Source organism: Eptatretus burgeri, chromosome 9 (genome assembly GCF_056783735.1).
Source record: "Eptatretus burgeri isolate ZD-2024b chromosome 9, Ebu_testis_v1, whole genome shotgun sequence".
NCBI classification, from domain to species: Eukaryota; Metazoa; Chordata; class Myxini; order Myxiniformes; family Myxinidae; genus Eptatretus; species Eptatretus burgeri.
This window is the reverse complement of record NC_140969.1, coordinates 1,940,022-1,963,323: the sequence shown is the minus strand read 5'-3', so window position 1 is coordinate 1,963,323 and position 23,302 is coordinate 1,940,022. Positions and strand designations below refer to the sequence as shown.

General features: G+C 46.0%; 1 protein-coding gene and 1 long non-coding RNA gene across 5 annotated transcripts in view; one reads left to right on the top strand and one right to left on the bottom strand.

Annotated features, from left to right (window-relative positions):
* The window catches only part of LOC147019423 (serine/threonine-protein phosphatase 2A 56 kDa regulatory subunit gamma isoform-like), a 203,411-nt gene that overhangs the window by 134,034 nt on the left and 46,075 nt on the right, over window positions 1-23,302 (top strand). For 2 of the 4 annotated variants that reach the window (XM_085893885.1, XM_085893884.1), the window contains exons 8-12: window positions 1,175-1,234; window positions 1,541-1,649; window positions 14,064-14,117; window positions 14,322-14,492; window positions 15,270-15,397. In XM_085893885.1, coding sequence (XP_085750011.1) covers window positions 1,175-1,234; window positions 1,541-1,649; window positions 14,064-14,117; window positions 14,322-14,492; window positions 15,270-15,397 — 522 coding nt within the window. Of the gene's footprint in view, window positions 1-1,174; window positions 1,235-1,540; window positions 1,650-14,063; window positions 14,118-14,321; window positions 14,493-15,269; window positions 15,398-18,179; window positions 18,331-23,302 lie in introns of those variants that run through there. The other 2 variants (XM_085893887.1, XM_085893886.1) reach the window with 2 other exon arrangements.
* Window positions 1-23,302, bottom strand: part of LOC147019424 (uncharacterized) — a 93,536-nt gene that overhangs the window by 36,204 nt on the left and 34,030 nt on the right. The window lies entirely within an intron of this gene.

Genomic DNA, 23,302 nt, shown 5'->3' with positions numbered 1-23,302 from the left:
AAAGAACTCCCCAAAAACTATTCGCTGAGGACGGTCGGTAATTTTATGGACCTCCTTCAGCGGGGAGGGGCCTTGGTGAAACTGACGTCACTGTTTGCCCTCATTGGACCGGGCTCCCATGGGTCCGCCCTTTATGGGCAGGGTTTCGGCCATGCCGGGGAAAACCCCGCCCCCCCCCCCCACGCCACGCGTGTCCATACTCGTCAAAAAGAAGTTACAAAGTTTGTGGAAGCCAAGAAGGAACTGCCAGAGATTCTGCCTCGGACAGCGAGTCACCGGTTAGGCGAGTGAAGCACTTGTTCAGTGGTGTTGTCCGTTTGTTTGATGGTTTGTTGGATGGTTGGATTTAATAACCTAACCAAAAGAAATCGTAACGCACATTTTTGATCCTCCCACTAGACAAAAGGAACGGGAATCTGACTACACACATACTTAACGGAATAACTGACTTTTGGGACCTGAATGTTGAGTGCTCATGGTTTCCAGATCCGTAACAATATGTATATGTATGTATGTATGTATGTATGTATGTATGTATGATTGAAATACTGATTTTAAAATTCAGAATTTCGACAATCAATAATTTTTATTTATTTATCAAAAATCCACAAATGCAGCACTGAGCTTGTTAATAATCATTTTCTGTCTTGGAAGTCGAATCACCTTTTGTGCTAATCTTTTACAACTCACAACAAACGTAACTGAGCATTGAACAATGCAAAGCCTTAATGGGAAAGATAGCTTACAGTCGATCTGAGAATGAACGATCTATATTAAAGTAGAATTGTATACCGATTCGCATTCTCACTGACAATACTCTTTCCTGTCCGGTCGGTAATGGATATGGCTAATGACACATTATATGAGATCACCTGACGGTGTCCAGGCAGCCCCAAATGTTTCTTATTTTATTTTTATCCTCTCGCCGTTGAAGAAGCCCATTTAACATAATTACATGCACATTTCACCTACTACTACCTGTGCAATGATCTCGTTAATCGCGATATGAGTTGCGAGTTGTACCACAACATTAGAAAAATAGTGCCCTTTTCACCCTTTCAAAAATGGAAACGAGGGTAACCAGTTTGTCGTTCTTAAAAACATACAACTTTTAATGACTAACCTTTGAACTTCTCGATGTGAACCTTCTCAGTAATTTGTAATCTCTTTTCAGGTTCATTTATGAAACCGAACATCACAATGGCATTGCTGAGCTTCTGGAGATTCTGGGAAGGTATTCCTTAACTGCCACATCCCTCTTTCTCTCTCTCTCCGTTAGAACTTGAAAAGCTCAGTGTGACATAACCTACATTTATGGCATAAAGCTGTGTTACTGGCATCTGTAAGTTAGAGAAGCTGCTATTATAAATTTGACGTTTTGGCACTTCTGCTCACTAATTCAAATTGTGAGGGGAAAATGATATACTTTTTTTAAAATCAAAATCTAAAAGTGAGCTTGTGGTTGTAAAAGACAGGTGATGTCACAAAGCACACAAATGGATTTGACACTATTCCTGCAATTTTTCTACTTTTGCTGCAGCATTATCAATGGCTTTGCTCTACCACTCAAGGAAGAGCACAAAGTTTTCTTACTGAAGGTTTTGCTTCCTTTGCACAAGGTCAAGTCCTTAAGTGTTTATCATCCACAGGTGAGTTGTGCTTGCTCATAACCACATTGTGTCTTTGTCCCTGCACACAAAGTCGTGGTTAGATTGACGTAGTGATGGGCTGTGATGGTTTTGACGGTGCCATACTCATGGTACTATAACGTGACACTTTATCATGGGGTTTGCTTTGGTTTGCTTATATGGCTATATCTAGTGTGATGACAGAAGATAAAGGAAGATGATAATGAATACAAGAGGACCTTGCCGTTTCCGGGTTTCCCCTTCATGGATTCACTCTATCGTGATGAACTTATGGAGGCAAGGTTTGCAGATTGGAGTCAATGTGCTCGAATAATCGCTGGTTGGCAAATTATTTTTCACATTTATTTACCGAATTTACATGGCCCGTTAACACAATAACCCTCTCAAACCCTCCAATGTTATCATCGCCATCATCTCCTTCAATTCGTCTTTATCATCAACATCGCCATCACATTATTTTCTCAAGTTTATTATCATTATTATAAAAGGCAAGTTTCATGATCTTTACAACTCAAGAAAATTAACTTTATTTTATGTTCTAAATCACTTTTATTCAAAAAATAAATAGCACAAAAACAATGCACAAACATGAATTAAGGGTGCTGTTTGTCAAAAAGGGGTGACAAATTTGAAAAAGTCCCTAACCCTATTTTCCCCATTCCCCTTAAGTTTGCGCATCGTGGATTTGCGGTTCACGGAGATTTTCAAGAATGTAAACCCTGTGTATGGCAAGGCCCTCCTGCATGGTGAAAGTAGCGCCACCTTTGGTCGTAGCCGGTATTAAAATCATCTTCCTTTATCCTCTTCATAATAGTAATACAGTAATACCCCCACATTCACAGGGGATATATTCCTGGAAAATGCCGCGAATGTCCAATCTGGAAATGTCGGGGCATTGTTTCAATGGGAAAAGGGGGGATAGGTTCCTGGCGGTTCGTGATTCTTAAGGGAAAATGTTTTAAATTTTATGAACATGGATGTACATACATACATCTGTATGCCCCGGTTCGAATAGGTGTACTATATCCCAGTGTGTCGTAAGAGGCGACCAGGGTTGCGTCAGGAAGGGCATCCGGCGTAAAAACCTATGCCAAATCATTATGCGGACAACAAAACGAATTTCCATACCAGATCGGTCGAGGCCCGGGTTACCAACGACCGCCACCGGTACCGGTGGTCTGCAGGGTACCAGTGGAAATTGTGCTACTGCTGGGCGAAGGAGGAGAAGGAGACGGGGAAGGCGAGTCCGGAGGCAGTGTGAGAGGGGGAAGGGTAGAAGTGTGCAGGTGAGAGTTGGAACTCTGAATGTTGGGACGATGACTGGCAAAGGGCGAGAGTTGGCTGATATGATGGAGAGAAGAAAGGTGGACATACTGTGTGTACAAGAGACCAAGTGGATGGGGAGTAAGGCGAGGAGCATTGGAGGTGGTTTCAAACTGTTCTTCCCTGGTGTAGATGGGAGGAGAAATGGTGTCGGGGTAATCCTGAAGGAAGATTATGTCAAGAGGGTATTGGAGGTGAGGAGAGTGTCTGACTGAGTGATGAGTGTGAAGTTGGAAATTGAAGGGGTGATGATGAATGTCATCAGTGCATATGCCCCACATATGGGGTGTGAGATGGAGTATAAAGAAGATTTCTGGAGTGAGTTAGATGAAGTGGTGGAGAGTGTATCCAAGGATGAAAGAGTGGTGATTGGAGCAGATTTCAATGGGCATGTTGGGGAAGGGAATAAAGAGGATGAGGAGGTGATGGGTAGGTTCAGTCTCAACAAGAGAAATGTGGAAGGACAAATGGTGGTAGAGTTTGCAAAAAGAATGGAAATGGCAGTGGTAAATATATATTTCAAGAAGAAGGAGGAACACAGGGTGACATACAAGAGTGGAGGAAAGTGCACACAGGTGGATTACATCTTAAGCAGGAGATGTAACCTGAAAGAGATTAGTGACTGTAAGGTGGTGGCAGGGGAGAGTGTGGCTCGACAGCATCAATTGGTGGTCTGTAGGATGACTTTAGAGGTGAGGTTGAGGAAGAGAGTGAGGGCTGAACCAAGGACCAGATGGTGGAAGCTGAAGGAGGAAGACTGTTGCGTGAAATTTAGGGAGGAGGTGAGACAGGTGTTGGATGGTGGTAAATATGGATGGGATGATTGGGCAACTACAGCAGAAGTGGTGAGGGAGATAGCTCGGAAGGTACTTGGTGTGACATCTGGACAGAGGAAGGAAGATAAGGAGACTTGGTGGTGGAACGAGGAAGTACAGGAAAGTATAAGGAAGAAGGGGTTGGCGAAAAGGAAGTGGGGTAGTCAGAGAGATGAAGAAAGTCGGCAGGAGTACAAGGAGTGGCGGCGAAAGGCAAAAAGAGAGGTGGCAAAGGCCAAGGAAAAGGCATATGATGAGCTGTATGAGAAGTTGGATACAAAAGAAGGGGAAAAGGATTTATACCGATTGGCAAGACAGAGGGACCGAGCTGGGAAGGATGTGCTGCAGGTTCGGGTGATAAAGGACGCAAATGGGAATGTGCTGACGAGCGAGGAGAGTGTGTTGAGAAGGTGGATGGAGTACTTTGAGGAGCTGATGAATGAAGAAAATGAGAGAGAGAGAAGGTTGGAAGAGGTGGAGATAGTGAATCTGGAAGTGGGGTGGATCAGTAAGGATGAAGTGAGGACTGCTATGAAGATGAAAAGTGGAAAGGCGGTTGGCCCAGATGGTATACCAGTGGAGGCATGGAAGTGCTTCGGAGAGATGGCAGTGGGGTTGTAAACCAGATTGTTTAATAAAGTCTTGGAAAGTGAGAGGATGCCGGAGGAGTGGAGATTAAGTGTACTGGTTCCGATTTTCAACAATAAGGGTGATGTGCAGAGCTGTGGAAATGACAGAGGGATAAAGTTGTTAAGCCACACCATGAAGGTGTGGGAAAGAGTAGTGGAAGCTAGGTTGAGAGGAGAGGTGACTATCTATGAGCAGCAATATGGGTTTATGCCAGGAAAGAGCACCACTGATGTGATGTTTGCTTTGAGAATGTTGATGGAGAAGTATAGGGAAGACCAGGAGTTACATTGTGTGTTTGTGGATTTAGAGAAAACTTATGATAGGGTGCCAAGAGAGGAGTTGTGGCATTGTATGAGGAAGTCGGGAGTGGTGGAGAAGTATGTGAGGATCGTGCAGGATATGTATGAGGACAGTGTGACAGCGGTGAGGTGTGCGGTAGGAATGACGGACCGGTTTAAGGTAAAATTGGGATTGCACCAAGGATCGACTCTGAGCCCTTTCCTGTTTGCAATGGTGATGGACAGGTTGACGGACGAGATCAGACTAGAGTCTCCATGGACTATGATGTTCGCGGATGACATCATGATCTGTAGGGAGAGTAGGGAGCAGGCTGAGACGAGCCTCGAGAGGTGGAGGTACGCACTGGAGAGAATGGGAATGATAGTCAGTCGGAGTAAGACGGAGTACATGTGCGTAAATGAGAGGGAGGGTGGTGGTATGGTGCGGTTGCAAGGAGTTGAGGTGGGGAAGGTGGATGGGTTTAAATACTTGGGATCAACTGTCCAAAGTAACAGAGAGTGTGGGAGAGAAGTGAAAAAAGAGTGCAGGCAGGATGGAGTGGGTGGAGAAGAGTTGCAGGAGTGATTTGTGACAGAAAGGTAGCTGCAAGAGTGAAGGGGAAAGTATATAAGACGGTAGTGAGACCAGCTATGTTGTATGGTTTGGAGGCGGTGGCACTAACAAAAAGACAGGAAGCGGAGCTGGAGGTGGCAGAGTTAAAGATGCTGCGATTCTCGTTGGGAGTGACGAGGATGGATAGGATAAGAAATGAGTATATTAGAGGGACAGCGCAGGTAGGACGGTTTGGAGACAAAGTGAGAGAGGCGAGATTGAGATGGTTTGGACATGTGCACAGGAGGGAAGCAGAGTATATCGGGAGAAGGATGTTGAAGATGGAGCCGCCAGGCAGGAGGAGAAGAGGAAGGCCAAAGAAGAGGTTCATGGATACGGTGAGGGTGGACATGCGGGTGGTTGGAGTGTCAATGGAAGATGTGGAGGATAGAGCGAAATGGAGATGGTTGATCCGCTGTGGCGACCCCTAATGGGAGCTTGCCGAAAGAAGAAGAGGAAGAGAACATGGATTTACATCATTACAATTTCATGAAAAGTGCTTACATATAAAATAAAATACAACAGCAAGTACTCTTTCCAATTTTTATTGAAGATGCGACATAACTTTTGAGGTGATGATGATGACGATGTGTTAAAATCCAGTGAACTCGAGAGGACATTTATGAGTTGTGCACTGTTGGTGAGGATGCAGAAGGGGACACGGGTGAGGGTGCTGACGAGTCATGCACTGAAGGCGATTATAGGTGAGGAAGCTGATAAGTCGTGCACCGAAGGCGATTATAGGTGAAGAAACTGAAAAGGATGCTGGTGAAGGTACTGATAAGTCGTGCACAAGATCGGGCGAGGGCGCTAATGAGTCATGCACCGGAGCAGGGGAGGGCACCGATGGTGTTTAGGTGGAGAGACTGAAGCAGAAAAGATGGGTGATCGATAGTTGTTTTGCTGAGTGCTGCAGGTTTCTGTGCAGCTCTTTGTATGGCAGGAAAACATCATCCAACCCCCTCTTGAACTTGAGATATCACTCCATTAGTCGAGTAGGCAGAGGGGGGTATCATGCACCCCCCGGAAATATACTTCTGATCAGTGTTTCTATATTGGAAAAAGTGTGTAGAAAATGATGAGCTATGTTAAAAAGTTGTCAAAATATCCCACGTATCATTTTTATGCAAATTAGTGCCCCCATTATCGAAAAATCTAGTTTCACTATATCTCGGCTAATATTGCAGATAATTGAACAAATAAGGTGTCTAGACCCATGTTTTGAGGGTCAAAGATCATAATAAAACTATTCTTCAAGTGATCACATGTGTCTGTGTTATGCTAGTATGCAAATTAGTGCCGGCATTACAAAATAATCACATTTTTACCAATTAAGAGACTTCATATTGCAGAAAACTGAACAAATAAGGTGTCTGGACAGATGTTGTTGTGTTTTTAACCAATGTTTATATTTTGTAGTGCAAGGGTCAAACATCATAATAGAACTCTTCTTCTCTTTCCCATTCCAGATAAACAGTTCGGTAAATGCTTCTCCACTATGAATCACTCATCGTTTTCAATGAAATCATCAGAGTCCAACTCGTCCTCTCCTTTCTCTTCCTCCTCCTCTTCCTGTTCACGCTCTCCAGTGTCCAGGAGATCAACTAGCGTGGTTGGTAGGACAGGACCGCAGGACCATACTTGTTTCAACACTCCTTCATCAGTCCTCATCCATCCTTGCCCCTCATCATAGGGTTTTGGCTTTTCCAGAATAGCTTCATCAGCTCGCTTGTACAAGGCGACACGGTGGTTCACACGTTGAAGAATTTTGTCTCTCAATGGTATCTCAAAATACCATTGACCAGAGTCGCAGGGCCAGGCTGAATGGCAGAGCTGAGCTGTTCAGGGAGCTGAGGCGTAAAACTGTACGTGCACTATAGGTGGACAAGGAGACCTATGTGCGAGGAATCTGTGAGGGGGTAGAGCATCACCTGTGGACAGGTAATTCTCATCCTGCTTACAGGGGAATTTGCGCATTGCGTTCATCCAAGCCCATCCCTCGGAGCACTGCAGTTGGAGCAGAGAGTGGTAGGCTCTTGACAGAGGAGTCTGAAGTGAAGGCCCGCTGGGCCGGTTACTTTGAGCGGTTGTACCAGGCTGATCTACCAGCTGTCGAGTTGGACGTCAAGGGTGTTACAATCCCTGTTGCTGACCCTCGAATCAACTGTGGTCCACCTTCACTTGTGGAAACACAGGCTGCGGTGAACCAGTTGAAACGGGGCAAAGCTCCAGGGATCTGTGACATCCATGCTGAACTTCTCAAGGCTGGTGGAAATGCTGCACTCGTGTCGTTGCATGTAGTTTTGTACTCTGCCTGGAACACAGGCATCATCCCAACTGATTGGAAGAGGGGCCTTGTTGTCCCTCTCTGGAAAGGGAAGGGTGATTGCCAAGACTGCAACAACGACCGAGGGGTGACGCTGTTCTCAGTGCCGGGCAAGGTCTTTGCTCAGATAATTCTGGATAGGGTTCGCCACCATCTGCTTGAGCACCAGCGTCCAGAGCAGTCAGGCTTTACACCAAAGAGGTCAACGATTGACCGTATCCTTGCTGTTCGGGTCTTCACCAAATGCAGACGAGAGTTTCGGCAGGGGCTGCTTGCAGCCTATGTTGATCTCTGTAAAGCGTTTGATTCAGTGAATTGGGATGCCCTCTGGAGGATTCTTGGTCTTCGTGGGGTGCCACCAAAACTGATCGATCTGATGTCTGAACTCTACTCTGGTACTGAGAGTGCTGTGAAGTGTGGTGGTACCATCTCTGACTTATTTCCAGTTGTTACTGGAGTTAGTCAGGGGTGTGTACTGGCCCCCACACTTTTCAGTCGTTGTATGGACTGGATTCTAGGGAGGATGTCGGAGAGATCAAGCTGCGGTGCATTGTTTGGGAATGTCAAGATCTCGGACCTTGATTTTGCAGATGATGCAGTCATCTTTGCAGAGACTTTAGATATCCTTTTGGGGGCCCTCGAGGTGCTGAATGAGGAGTCGGAGCCGCTGGGATTACGAGTTTCTTGGGTCAAAACTAAGATCCAGGCTTTCAATGACATCTTGGATCCTGCTGTCCTCTCTGTCTGTTTGTGGTGAGGATGTTGAGGTCGTGGAGAGATTCACTTACCTTGGCAGTGATATTCATGTCTCTGCTGGCTGTGAGTCAGAAGTCAATAGACGTCTGGGTCGGGCCTGGGGAGTCATGGATTCACTGGATCATGGGGTGTGGCGCTGCCGGTACCTGTGCGGGAGGACGAAAGTCCGAGTCTTCAGGTCCTTGGTGCTTCCAATCTTGCTCTATGGATGCGAGACTTGGACTCTGACCAAGGATCTGAGACGGAGATTTAATTCCTTTGGTACCAGGTCTCTTCGGAGAATCCTTGGCTATCGCTGGTCGGATTTTGTGTTCAACGAGCGGTTGCTGAGAGAGACTCAGATGAGATTTGTTACCTGCATAGTCCGTGAGCGTCAGCTGCGGCTGTATGGACATGCGGCTCGTTTTCCTGACGCTGATCCTGCTCATCAGATTCTCTCAGCGAGGGAGTCTCGTGAGTGGAGGAGGCCAATGGGCCGACCACGTCCCTCATGGTTGCAGTAGGTTGACCGGCATCTCAAGGAGATGGGGATGGGCCTGGCATCTGCCTGGGGGATGGCCAGACGGAGGCTCCTGGAGTACCGGTGGAAAGTGGACGCAGCGGTGCGCTGTTCTGGCGCATGCTCCCATACCTGACCTCAGTCGCCAGTCGACCTGGAATATGACGGTCAGTAAGAACTAAGAAATTCATTGTCCTCAAGGTGACAAAGAAGCCTATGATTGATTTAGCATTCAAATATCTTACAAATCACAAGAAGAAGACTAATGGGATGGTAATTAATAAGCTAGAAAACACTCACCAACTCCCTTAAAAGCAGGGACAACAGAAGTCACATTCCATGAGCAGGAAACATTGAATCAGCCAAGCACATATTATATAGTTTGGAAAGAATTGGTGCAAGCTCAGGGCAACACCTTTGCAATGCAACTCGTGGAATCCCATCAGGACCAGTATCTTTTGAGCCATCCAAAGAATGAATAATTCTGACAAAATTCTTAGGAGTGACAAGAGAGACAGAAATAACCTTATCTGTGCAGGGTGAAAAACAGGAAAGGAATGTCTCATCGTTAAGTGAGGAATTGGAGACAAATTGCTTTGTAAAAAGATTAGCCAAATCCAAAGGGAGGTAAGAACCTCAGGACCCTGAAAGAGATGAGGTTAAGGGAACTTATTGCGGTTTAGAACACTGTTGGTAATCCACCAAAAGTCTCTGGAGTCAAGTTGCTAAGTCGTGAAAGAACCAGCAACAGTCTTCTTAATGCTGCTTGGCATCCTCCAAAACTCTCACAATGATTATTATAATAGCTTTACAAAACAGGCGCTTTGAATCAAAAGGTCCCCAGCAAGTTGTACTGCTGAAAAGAATGGTTACGATGAGCAATTGCTGCTGCACAAGCAGGAGTGAACCAGGGTTGAGAAAGAGTCTTTATCTGATTGGTACGTGAAGGAATATAATTCTCAATGCCAATGTGAATCCATTGGGATATTTCCTCAGCAGCGAAATCCAGACCCAGACTGAAAGCAATGCCCATGGCACATCAGGCAAAAATAATGAAATCTATCCCAATCAGCCTTCCCAAACTGAAAAATACTTTGGTGAAAAGGATGGAATGTAGTTGTGGGATAATAATACGAGAGATGTACAGAAGCAGTTGGGTGATCTGAGTTACCAATTGGAGGCAAAACCTGAGCAACACATTCATCCAGGCTGGAACACATGAAGAGATCAAGTAAGTACCTTCCATCAGTTAATTAAAACACCCCTTTTGAAGATGATTAACGGCCTTATTTAATTATATCCTTTACGAGACGATCCTCGGCCATCTCGCTCTCTGGGGTCTTAAGGCGTATCCTGGCTTACCTCTCTGGGGTCTGAAAGCCACCATGTTTTTTGACCTGCTCAACCACGCATCGACTCAGAACAGGCCGCAATGATTTCTTTGTGATAAAGCGCTCAAAATGTTGTTTTTTTTCCTCTTTCCTTACTGATATCATCGAATGCCTGATCTTCATACCTACGAATAACTGTATTTATAATGGTCGAGTTATTAATGTTTAAGTTCGGGCCTCGCTGATGGCGTCGCGGGTCGGACCTCGGATAGATGCAAGACCACGCCGGTTTTCTTCTAATGAAGATGTCTAAATGAACGTTTCACGGAAGTTGTGCATTTCACCACATGCTTGATGTTATAAGCTGTTAGATTATACAAGAGTTGTACATGGATGCTTTTAAACATCGTGTTTTATGACGTGGAAAAGGTTTTTCCCTTGAGAATTAGTCGAGTCAATGTAGCTGGTTTTTGCTTCAAGCAGTCTCGCATTCATTTGAACTTTAATTCAATTTCTGTTTTCACTTTTCGTCGTCGCTAAGGTAGCTTAACATTCGATTGCAGCAAGGTTTGTGAAAATCGGGTGCTCTTAACGTTTTTATGTCGCATTATGGATTTATATAAAAAGCAATGTGAGCTGAGGAGCTTACATATGCTTCCAAGTGGCTTCATGACTTTGTCTTAAGTTTTATTCAATTTATATTTTCACTTTTTGTATTTGCTGATGTGGGTTCAGACTCGACTAAAACAATATCCATGAAAATACGTTGAAATTTGATAAATGTAGGTCGGGATAGAGATTTTGTACGGGGAATGTGAGGCTTCTCGAATATTCTAGGTGACCTCATGGCATTGCTCAACTCCGATTTGGTTTCTATTTCCACTTTTTTTATAGTCGCTGACACAGATTCAGACTCGACCGTAACAAATTGTGTGAAATTCCAACCAAAATCGCCTTTTTACCTACGCCACCAAAGGTGAAGGAGGTTATATTTTCACCCTTTTCTGTTTGTCTGTCTGTCTGTTTGTCTGTCTGTCTGTTTGTCTGTCTGTCTGTTTGTTCTGTGTACAGGATATCTCAAAAAGTTGTGGACGGATCCGGATGAAATTTGGTGGGCAGGTTGGGTGTGTGACAAGGATGAACTGATTAGATTTTGGTGAAGATCCGGATCCAGATCCGACTACTAGAATTTTTAAAGTGATTCTTCACAATTGAGAGATAGGGCTAAACTCGTATAGAGCACGAAATTTCAAAAAAAGTTGTGGACGGATTCGGATGAAACTTGGTGGACAGGTTGGGTGTGTGACCATGAAGAATCGATTCGCTTTTGGTGAAGATCCGAATCTGGATCTGGATATGGCAATTATTTAATTGTTAAATTTATTCTTCACCATTGAGAGATAGGGCCAAAACCGATATTAGTATTAAATTTCAAAAATGTATTGGGCCCGATGTTCTCGTGGATCAGGCATTACGTGGCGGAGGTATGTGCTCTACCGAGTGCCCTTCTCGTTCATAAGTTAAATGTATGAAATTTCAAATAACCGAGATTGACTTTGGAGGACACTATATAATTTAATGCATTCACTGCTTGACCTCGTACCTTATCCCCCAGAGGGACTGCTTATTCATAATGTCTGTGAGATCTGTGTCTATATTTTTGGAGGTTTCGCGAGGTACTCCACAGTGAATCAAAGCAAATCTGGTGAAAATGCAAGCAAACATGGGTGAAAGCTACTCAACGTTTTTGGGTTGCATACAGTACGTACTGCAGTCGGTAATCACACCGACTCCAATCTGCCGATTCCTGAAAAATTGCCGATATCGGCCAAGCAATAATTTGTGTGTGTGTTTTTTCATAAAGCATCACAGTTTTCTCTCTGCTCACTACCCTCTCCCCACACGTCTCTCGCTCTGTTTCTCTCTCTTTCTCTCTCTTTCTCTCTCTTTCTCTCTCTAGGCATTGCACATTTTCAGAGAGAATTGGGGTCCTCCCCCTCCACCCTGAACCCCTGGGATAGGAAAAGGTCTTGGCCCAAAATAAGAGTTTATCACCAGCTTTATATCTGTGTTCCTCCATGCTCATTGCACTCTTCCAACATGTGTTAAATTCCTCCTACGCTGTTGAAAACCATTTATGCTTCCCTACACTGGCATTCTCTTCCAGTTGAGATTTGATCAGCATCACCTGTCTGAAGTCTTAAAATGTAAATTAATACCTTGACTTTGTAAATGAGCCTCTCTTTAGATTGTCTTTTCTGTACGTTCTCTCGACCTTGACTTTGTAAATGAGCCTCTCTTTAGATTGTCTTTTCTTTACATTCTCTCTTTTTGTTTTACGCTTCTCCTGTAAAGCGCCTTGAGATGTCTTATGAAAAGGTGCTATAAATCAATTACTATTCAATCCCTTTTCCACAACGTTTTTGTCACCTGATTTGCTATGACATTCTTACGGTCACGGGCTTCTAACCACACTGATGAACCACCAGGTGGGTAGGGGACAAGAGGTCACCACATGTGCTTGTAATTTGTGTGCAGGTTGGTGGTTTAAGAATCACGTGGCTGTGGCGAATCTGCACGGCGAAGCGGAGCTCCTCGGTTACTCGCTTTTAAATGGCGCCTAAATGCACTAACCCAATTCACCCGTCTAACAGCATAACTCCAGCTTACTAACGCATGCTAGGAGTTCCGTGTTCTCCCCTCCCCCCACCCCCGAACAAATGGCCACACAATAGGTTCTCGTTAATACGGGACTCGTTAACAAATAAATGGGGTGGGGAGAAGGGAAGAGAAGATGACCCCAATCAAATGGTGACAAAATTATTTGAAATAAACCCAATATGGCCTCAGAACCTCAATGGAACTTAATTATTAAACTTAACATATTCATTCAGGTAAAACACAAGATGGACAGAGATATAGTACAAGACAGATGAGGGAGAACCTTCTCCACTTGGCTAGGCTGACCACATGGCCTTGCAGCGCCCTGTGCCTCTCTCCAGATGTTTGTCATGCACCATGAGGAACCAGGCAACAATCATTGCACGGCAGGCAGGAATCAACCAGGCATGGTGAGGGCGCTGACAATGCGACGAGGACCTGCAGAGAGCCTTCCCGAAGCACCAATCTCCAAACACGAAGCACCATATACCCCATACCAACCATGAAGCCCTATTCGCCAACTCATGCCCACCACCAAACCCTCACTTTTAGTAGTTCTAGTGGGGCGGACCCCTGTGGCGTATAGAGATTAGGCCACGAGGCATCGAACCAGGCCCGCTGGCTCGTACCAATTGGGAAGGGAGCCAGTATTCTTCTATCACGCACAGTCCACGGTCCTTGCGTTTGACGGAAAATTACTAGACTGTCACATTTCCAGCATGTCACACACTTTATGCATAGCCCTTGCTCCTCTTCAGGAGGGTGATTGTGCAAGGGGTGTTGAGGAAAATACGTGAAGCCAAATGTACATCGGGTAGGCATCGTAATGTGTAGGGAGGGAGGGGGAAAGAGGCCTTAGAAACAGACATTAGGGTGGGAAGACAGCTTTTGAACACTGCTCAGCACTATGTTATTAATTACAGCAATGACAATACGCTTATTCTGACATGCACTATAAAATAAATATTATAATCTATTCCCCATTTACCCCAAAGCCATTTTGTAACAATATGATGGAGGGAAGTGATAAATGAACCCCCCCCCCTCCCTCCCTTCAGCTAAACTGTTTTACTTGATTGAAATTATTTCTAAGCACTGAAATGCTCTTCCTAAAGTAAGTTCTTGTTGTATGCTGAAGTTGTAATCAGTTGTGAATTTAAATGTTTGCATTGATTTGAACAGCTGGCGTACTGCGTAGTTCAGTTCTTGGAGAAGGACAGCAGCCTAACTGAACCGGTGAGATTAATCCTGGGGTTCTACACCTTAGATCTTTTGTATTATATTGATCTTGACTGTCTCGACTCTGTACTTGCTTTGAGGTGCTGCATTTCCATTTTAAAACAGCTTTCCACCTTTCTTTTGCTATATTGAAGTGTGTCCAGGGTAATGGTGCCAGCACGATCATTGCACCAAATTCCACACCTTGATCCTGGTATGTAGGTGGTGTTAGGCCTGCTGAAGTTCTGGCCAAAGACACATTCCCCAAAGGAGGTGCTGTTTCTCAATGAGTTGGAGGAGATCCTGGATGTAATTGAACCATCGGAGTTCATGAAGGTCATGGAACAGTTGTTCCGACAGCTTACCAAGTGCGTGTCCAGCCCTCATTTCCAGGTGAAATAGAGATGGAGTGAGAGGATGGGCTTACCTTTGAAGGAGATAGGACATGTTGATCATGTTCCAGTATGTTTAAGAATATGAATGCTATAATTGATTTGAGCCTTCCACTAGTCTGACAGGATGGTACAGAGGTAGCGAACATTAATGCCTTTGAGCTGTCTCCTCTGAGCTTGAATCTCAACCTGACTACAAACGATTAGATTGTTTTTTTTGCAGGCAGGGTGTTGCATCACAATGTGTCCTGTCCCTTGGATGGACGTTAAGCTGTAGACCCAACTACTAGCATTACTGGACATTCAAGATCTCACTGATTTTGCACAGAGTAGGTGAGTTATTGCTGGCACCCTGGTCAAATTCCAAATTTCTGCCCAAGCCAGCTCCAATTAAATGCCAGGCCAGCTGGTTCGTGAAAGATTTGAGCTAATCCACCTCCGGCAACTGACCCCACAAGAACCTTCAATGTCCACAACCAAACTCATTAATTATTACTCTTAAAAATTTTTGATGTAGGCACCACTTTAACTTCCACTTCTACTTTGGATTTACCTCTTACTGTTGTACTCTTAATAATCACCTTTAAAAGGACTAAATAATCCTTGCTACAATTAATAAACATATGCTTGAGGTTGATTTTGTAAAGAAAACATTAGGACAGGATGTAGAACTTCAAACAGCTATTACTGGTTATGAAGCACCTTAGACTGTTCCTATTGATCCATTTAACTTTTATTTATACAATACCTGTATGTTCCTTCTGTGCATGAAACTCAGGTGGCTGAACGTGCTCTTTACTACTGGAACAACGAATACATTATGAGTCTTGTCAATGATAATGCGAGCTGCATTCTGCCCATAATGTTTCCTGCACTCTACCGCAACTCCAAGACTCACTGGAATAAGTAAGACCCATAGTGTACGGGCAAAGATCTTGTACCGCCTGAGAAGTTGTACTTGTGAGCATTCAGTTGGTTACACTTATAAAGCTTTTATTTTATTTTGAAATTCCTAGTTTTAGATACACGAGCTAGACCTACTGGTCACTTAACTGATGGGTTTAATCAGTCCAAGGCATGAGGGGCTGAATGGCCTCCACCTGTGTCTAATTTCCTTTTTATTCCTTGTGATGTTGCACTTCACAAACATATTGCATGTCTGTCTATCTCTGAGTTTAAATGAGGATGTAAAATTAAGTTGAACACATGAAAAAAAAAAAGATCTTTCAGAGCATGTAATTATTGTTGTTACCTCCACCACCAAAGGTATGCAGAGGTTGTTTTCACCCCTGTTTGTTTTGTCTGATCTATTATTCTCTATTTCAATCGCCTACAGGTCACATTTTTACTCCGATCTTCATGAAACTTCATCTCCTGGTAGATGTAGTGACAAGCTGGAAGCCTCTTGTTTTTGAGCTTGATAGGTCAAAAGGTCAATGTCACATAAATCTTCAATTTTCAACAGTTTCACTTGATATCTATGTACATTTAGTGAACAAAAAATGGAAACACCTGGGTAAATGAGGGACACCAAGTATATTGAAGGCAACGGCTTCCACACAGGTGTGGCCAAGATGTTAATTAAACAAATAAGATCCCAGCATGCTTTGGGTCATGTGTAAATATGCTGCATACACCTGATTGCCTATAATTATGGCTAGCATGGCTGCAAGAGCCAGTGACTTTGAAAGAGGTCTATAATTATGACCTCAGTGACTGAAAGAAGGTGATTGTTGGAGCTTGTTTGGCAGGAGCTTCAGGTATCTCAAATTGCTGATATTTCACGAGCAACAGTGTTGAAGGTGATGTCAGCATGGAATGCCGAGGGAAAGACCTCATCAGCAAAGGGCAACAATGGGCGGAAGCTCAAACTCAGAAATCGTGATATCTGTGCATTAATTTGAAGCGCAAGGCAAAGCAGACGAGCAACTGCAGACCAATTGACTGTAAATTTCAACCTGGGGCATGAGCAGCCAGTTTCATCAAAAACGGTCCACCGATAATGCCACAGAGGGGTATACCATAGTCGGGTTGCAGTGTACAAACCACTCATCACACCTGGCAATTCACGTTTGTGAGTCCCGTGGTGCAAAGAACACAGGCAATGGACTTGCAGAGCAGTGGAGAAATGTCATATGGTCAGATGAATTGATCTTCACCATGTTCTCAACAAACGGATGAATGCACATGTGGTGCCAATCTCAAGAACTCTATGACCCTGAGTTCTTGGTTCCAACAATGAAGGGTTTTTGGTGGTTCTATAATGTTGTGGGGTGCATTTTCCTGGCATGGTTTGTGTTGAGTCATTCCTTTAGAAGGCAAGTTCGATGCCAATCTCTCCTTCATGGTACTGAGTGATCATCTTCACCCTATGTTGCAGTATTTATTTCCTGCCGGGAGGGGTGTCTTCCAGGATGATTGCCCAGAGCATGCGTGGTTGCCCAATGTTTTGATGAGCATGACACTTTTGATGAGCATGTTATCCATATGCCATGGCCTTTTCAATCACCAAATCTGAACCCAATCGAGCATTTATGGGATATTTGGGAAAGACGCTTCAGACAGCTTTTTCCACCTCCATCAAGCAAGTGTGAGTGGAATGATTTTCTCGTGGAAGAATGGTGCCGCATCCTTCCTGCAGAATTCCAGACGCCGGTGGACTCTCTGCTATGGTGCATACTGGCCGCACTTGGTGGCCCAACGTCCTATTAAGTGACTTTACATTGGCGTTTCCATTTTCTGTCCACAACATACATCTCCTTTTTTTGTGGTTGTAGGGGTAGATGGAGGAATTTCATAGCAAAGTTGGGAATGTATAGAGTCGCTTGGTCCGTGGATGTGTAGGAGACATTTTGATGTAAATTAAGTGGAGAAACTGTGAGCTTAAGTGTAACTTGTCACCACACGGGGGGTGGTGCTGTGTTAATGAGATTGAGATTAAGGCCAATTTCCCCCAGTATGTAATTGACCCCTCTAACCTTTTCCTGGATTTTTGCATTTACAAGCCAGCAATGAAAGAATTACGTTCTAACAACAACAACAAAGCCACATGTCCAAGAAGACCCGCCTTCCCAGCTTCGTACCAGCAAGTCATGCCCCCGAGGCTAATGATTGGTCAGTGACGTGAGAGGGGATGGGGGGGGCATGAGCAGATAACGGGGGCGCACAGTTGTTAGGAGGACACTGTTGGTGAGGAACGTGGCTGAGACAGAGTATCTCGCAGACCTCGTGTAAGAGAGGAACATTCGGCATATTCATTCATGAGGAGAAGCCGCACAGAAGTTGGTGAGCCCTGGTGTTGAATACCACCTCAACAATTCCCTTATGTACGTTCCCCGCACAGAGAGCGGCGCAGCGCCATTTTCGATGCATCTTCCCACGCAGGACGAAGCGGCTCAATCGCAAAGTTCATTAAAGACCATCTCTGGATAATGCTAAGTGTCAGAATAAAGGGAGAATTTTCTTTCTTTTATTTTCCCCTTGTCTGAACTGAAGTCCATGAGTAGACGCACATTGGCTTTAGGCTTTAATGACCTCACATTTTATTACATTTTGAATTATTACCCTTGTAAATATTTGATCTATTTTCATTAAATCCCTGTGTTTATTTTAAGTTGCTGGTGTCCGTATATCTGTCATTGGTTCGAGTATAAACCCCTTGTGCTGTGCTTCCGTCGTGTGCATGCAGTTGCCACCCATTCCCGTCCCGCACGCACCATGATCTCCGAGGATCACGTGTTCGCCTCCAAGGAAAACCGCTCGGTGATCCGGCCTGGTTGGTGTGAAACACCTGTCCATGACAATTGGGTCAGGGGGATAAACCTAACCGCCATGGCCGTGACTGTATATGAGGTGTGTTCAAAAAGTATCCAACCTTAATTTTTCATGCGTAAACAAATGAAGCGAGGGAGGCGTGGTTTGGTGCACGAATGTAGGCGATCCTAATTCATATGAGTGAATATTTTCCCGCCTGCAGAAGCTGTCAGTCGCCGACAGACCGCCGATGAGTGAGGAAGTGGAAGTGAGCGCCGTCGGATTTTCGTTTTTGACAAAATGATGGCAAAATTTGAACAACGCTACTGCATCAAATTTTGTGTATAGCTTGGCGATTCCCAAGTGGAAACGATCCGCAAGATTCAACAGGCCTTCGGGAATGAAGCAATGGGTACCACACAGATAAAAGAGTGGTACAACCGCTTCAAAGATGGTCGCACATCAGTGGAAAGTGAAGCACGTTCTGGTAGGCCCTCAACATCCCGAAATGAGATCGTCATTGACCAAGTGAGGACCCTGCTGATGCAGGATCGTCGAATCACGATCAGATAACTTGCAGACGAGGCGGGTTTCAGCATTGGATCCGTTCATTCCATTGTGACTGAGGATTTGGGCTTAAGGAGAATCTCAGCGAAGTTCGTGCCAAAGCTGCTTAAGGGGCTGTCGCACCTTGATGTTTTAGCCAGCGTATAGCAACGTATCAAAATGTATGTAAAACGTTGGCGTACGCTGAACTATTAATGTTTTTTTTATTAAGTTTTTAGCATATTCATAACGAGTTGGACGTATGCATAACGTATTCGTAATGTACACAGAACATTTCGATAACTTATACCAACGAATGCTTAGCGTGTTGTCGGCGTTCACAACGTCTGCCCAACGATAGTCAACGTATGCATAGTGCGCGGCAGCGTATCGCCGACGATCACGTGGCGTAGCCGATTAAAAGGCTGCCGCTCGACGATTAAAATCATAACCGCACGAGAACTCGAAGTGTCAACATCACCGTCATGCCCTGTCACACCTTGACGATTTAGCCAGCGTATGCCGACGTATGAAAAATTTGTTTAAAACGCTGGCACACGTCAAATACGTTATGGGTAAGTTTTGAAAACGTTAAGAGCACGCTGAAGCACACTGGCATACGTTGTAGTATGCCGAGCTCGTCGACAAATTTTAAGCACGCTCAAAATTTTTTGACGTAAGCCAGCGTATGACTCACACGTTCCGCATATGCTGGCCATAAGTTGTAGGGCACGTTATGCGATCGTTGACACACGTCAACACACGTTACTTGTAAGATACTCATGAGTCGAAACACGTCGAGGTAATGTTTAGCATACCCGAAACTTATTTCTAACCTATGAGTAACGTGCTTTGAACCTATGAGTAACGTATGTAAACGTATATGACGTCTTCCGGACGACCACAGAACTTACTGAACGTGTTTCTAACTTACAGCTACCGTATAATGGCGTATTGGCAGCGTTTCGGGAAATTGGGATATAAAAATGGGGTTCACACAGAAGGAACCCGTCAGTGTTCCAGACTCCATGTTTTTTTGTTTTGTTTGTTATCTTGCCAAAACGAAGTTTTTGCAAGATATGTTAGTCAGCTTGAATGTTTTTTTGTTTGTTTGTTTGTTTGTCTGTATTCACGTATAAAAAATTCTGCAGAGCACAGTTATCATTGGAAATTTTTGTAACTTCGCATATCAGAGGCCTATAGAGGTCCCTTTCAGTGCACAAAATTTTGAAGGTCATGGTCAAAGGTCAAGGTCACTTTGTCGCAAATCAGGGGAGTCGACGAAACCCTTATTTTTTGAGTAATTTTGATCGGATCGTCTTCAAACTTCATGGGAATATAGTTCATGGTCTGGCGCTCAGCTGATTAATTTTTGGTGGCGATTGGCCTTGACCTTCATGGTTAGCGCCGAAGGTCAAACATATTTGACCCCAAGGTCAAATTTTCAAGTTTCAGGAACCATATCGTGTAGTACCTCAAATTGAACACCTCTGAGTGCTTTCTAGATATGTCAAGCTTGAGACATTATGACGCCATTTGGTGACGTTATGAGGCAAAAGCATATTTTTCATGGTTACTCTGTAGAACGATTCTTATCGGAATATCTCGTAGGCAGATATTCCTCAAGGAGTCGCTCCTGGTGGATAGCAGCTCTGTTCACCTCAGTGTGACCTTAAAGAAGTCACACGTGGTCACTTTTGGCAAGATATGGGTCACCCTGCGGGTGACATTGTTTTTTTTTTATTTGTTTTTTTTTCTTCGGCATGACGATGATGTTGACACTTCGATTTCTAGTGCGGTTATAATATAATATAAGTAATAGGCTGCCACTCAACGAATTAAATCATAACCGCACTAGAAATTGAAGTGTCAACGTCACCATCATACCAAAGAAAAAAAAACACATGGAGTCTGGAACACTGACGGGTTCCTCCTGTGTGAAGCCCATTTTTAGATACCAATTCCCCGAAACGCTGCCAATACGCCATTATACGGTAGCTGAAAGTTAGAAACATGTTCAGGAATTGTTCTGTGATCGTCCGGAAGACGTCAAATACGTCGACATACATCAATATGCGTTGGAGATACATTACTCATAGGTTCAAAGCATGTTACTCATAGGTTAGAAATAAGTGTCGGGGTACGCTAAACATTACCTCGACGTGTTTCGACTTACGAGTGACTTACAAGTAACGTGTGTCAACGTGTGTCAACGATCGCGGAACGTGACTGCAACTTATGGTCAGCGTATGCGGAACGTGTAAGTCATACGCTGGCATACGTCAAAAAATTTTGAGCATGTTAAAATTTGTCGACGAGCTCGGCGTACTACAACGTATGCCAGCGTGCTTCAGCATGCTCTGAACGTATACAAAACTTACACATAACGTATTCGACGTGTGCCAGCGTTGAAGACAAATTTTTCATACGTCTGCATACGCTGGCTAAATCGTCAAGGTGTGACAGCCCCTGAACGATCGAGCAGAAGCAACTCCGTTTGGAGATCGCACAGGACATGCTGGAGACTGAACAGCGATCCCAACTTCTTCAACACAGTGATCACTGGCGATGAGACCACAGTGATCCGTCATTTTGTCAAAAACGAAAATCCGATGGCGCTCACTTACACTTCCTCACTCATCGGCGGTTTGTCGGCGACTGACAGCTTCTGCAGGCGGGAAATTATTCACTTATACGAATTAGGATCGCCCACATACGTGCACCAAGCCACCCCTCCCGAGCTTCATTTGTTTACACACGAAAAATGAAGGTTGGATACTTTTTGAACACAACTCGTGTGTGTGTGTGTGTGTGTGTGTGTGTGTGTGTGTGTGTGTGTGTGTGTGTGTGTGTGTGTGTGTGTGTGTGTGTGTGTGTGTGTGTGTGTGTGTGTGTGTGTGTGTGTGTGTGTGTGTGTGTGTGTGTGTGTGTGTGTGTGTGTGTGTGTATATATATATTTCTAGACATTTCTTCCCACCCCTCCCGCCTTTCTTCCTCCGACCCCTCACGCCTCTCATCCTCCCACCCCTCCCGCCTCTCTTCCCCCCACCCCTCCCGCCTCTCTACCTCCCTCTCTTCCTCCCACCCCTGCCTCCTCTCTTCCTCCCACCTCTCTTCCTCCCACCCCTCCCGCCTCTCTTCCTCCCACCTCTCTTCCTCCCACCCCTCCCGCCTCTCTTCCTCCCACCCTTCCTTCCTCTCTTCCTCCCACACCACTCCTTTTTCCTCCCACCCCTCCCTCCTCTCTTCCTCCCACCCACCCCTCCCCTCTCTTCCTCCCACCCACCCCTCCCCTCTCTTCCTCCCGCCTCTCTTCCTCCCACCCCTCACGCCTCTTCCCCCCACCCCTCACGCCTCTCTTCCTCCCACCCCTCCCTCCTCTCTTCCTCCCACCCCTCTTCCCCCCACCCCTCCCGCCTCACTTACTCCCACCCCTCCTGCCTCTCTTCCTCCCACCCCTCCCCTCTCTTCCCCCACCCCTCCCCTCTCTTCCCCCACCCCTCCCGCCTCTCTTCCCCCACCCCTCCCGCCTCTCTTCCTCCCACCCCTTCCTCCTCTCTCTCCCTCCCACCCCTGCCTCCTCTTTTCCTCCCAACACTCTTTCTCCCACCCCACCCCTCCCGCCTCTCTTCCTCCCACCCCTCCCGCCTCTCTTCCTCCCACCCCTCCCGCCTCTCTTCCTCCCACCCCTCCCGCCTCTCTTCCTCCCACCCCTCCCGCCTCTTCCCCCCACCCCTCCTTCCTCTTTCCCCACCCCTCCCGCCTCTTCCCCCCACCCCTCCCGCCTCTTCCCCCACCCCTCCTTCCTCTTTCCCCACCCCTCCCGCCTCTTTCCCCACCCCTCCCGCCTCTTCCCCCCACCCCTCCGCCTCTTTCCCCACCCCTCCCGCCTCTCTTCCTCCCACCCCTCCCGCCTCTCTTCCTCCCACCCCTCCCGCCTCTCTTCCTCCCACCCCTCCCTCCTCTCTTCCTCCCACCCCTCCCTCCTCTCTTCCTCCCACCCCTCCCACCTCTCTTCCTCCCACCCCTCCCTCCTCTCTTCCTCCCACCCCTCCCTCCTCTCTTCCTCCCACCCCTCCTGCCTCTCTTCCTCCCACCCCTCCCCTCTCTTCCCCCACCCCTCCCACCCCTCCCCTCTCTTCCCCCACCCCTCCCGCCTCTCTTCCCCCACCCCTCCCGCCTCTCTTCCTCCCACCCCTTCCTCCTCTCTCTCCCTCCCACCCCTGCCTCCTCTTTTCCTCCCAACACTCTTTCTCCCACCCCACCCCTCCCGCCTCTCTTCCTCCCACCCCTCCCGCCTCTCTTCCTCCCACCCCTCCCGCCTCTCTTCCTCCCACCCTCCCGCCTCTTCCTCCCGCCTCTCTTCCTCCCACCCCTTCCTCCTCTCTCTCCCTCCCACCCCTGCCTCCTCTTTTCCTCCCAACACTCTTTCTCCCACCCCACCCCTCCCGCCTCTCTTCCTCCCACCCCTCCCGCCTCTCTTCCTCCCACCCCTCCCGCCTCTCTTCCTCC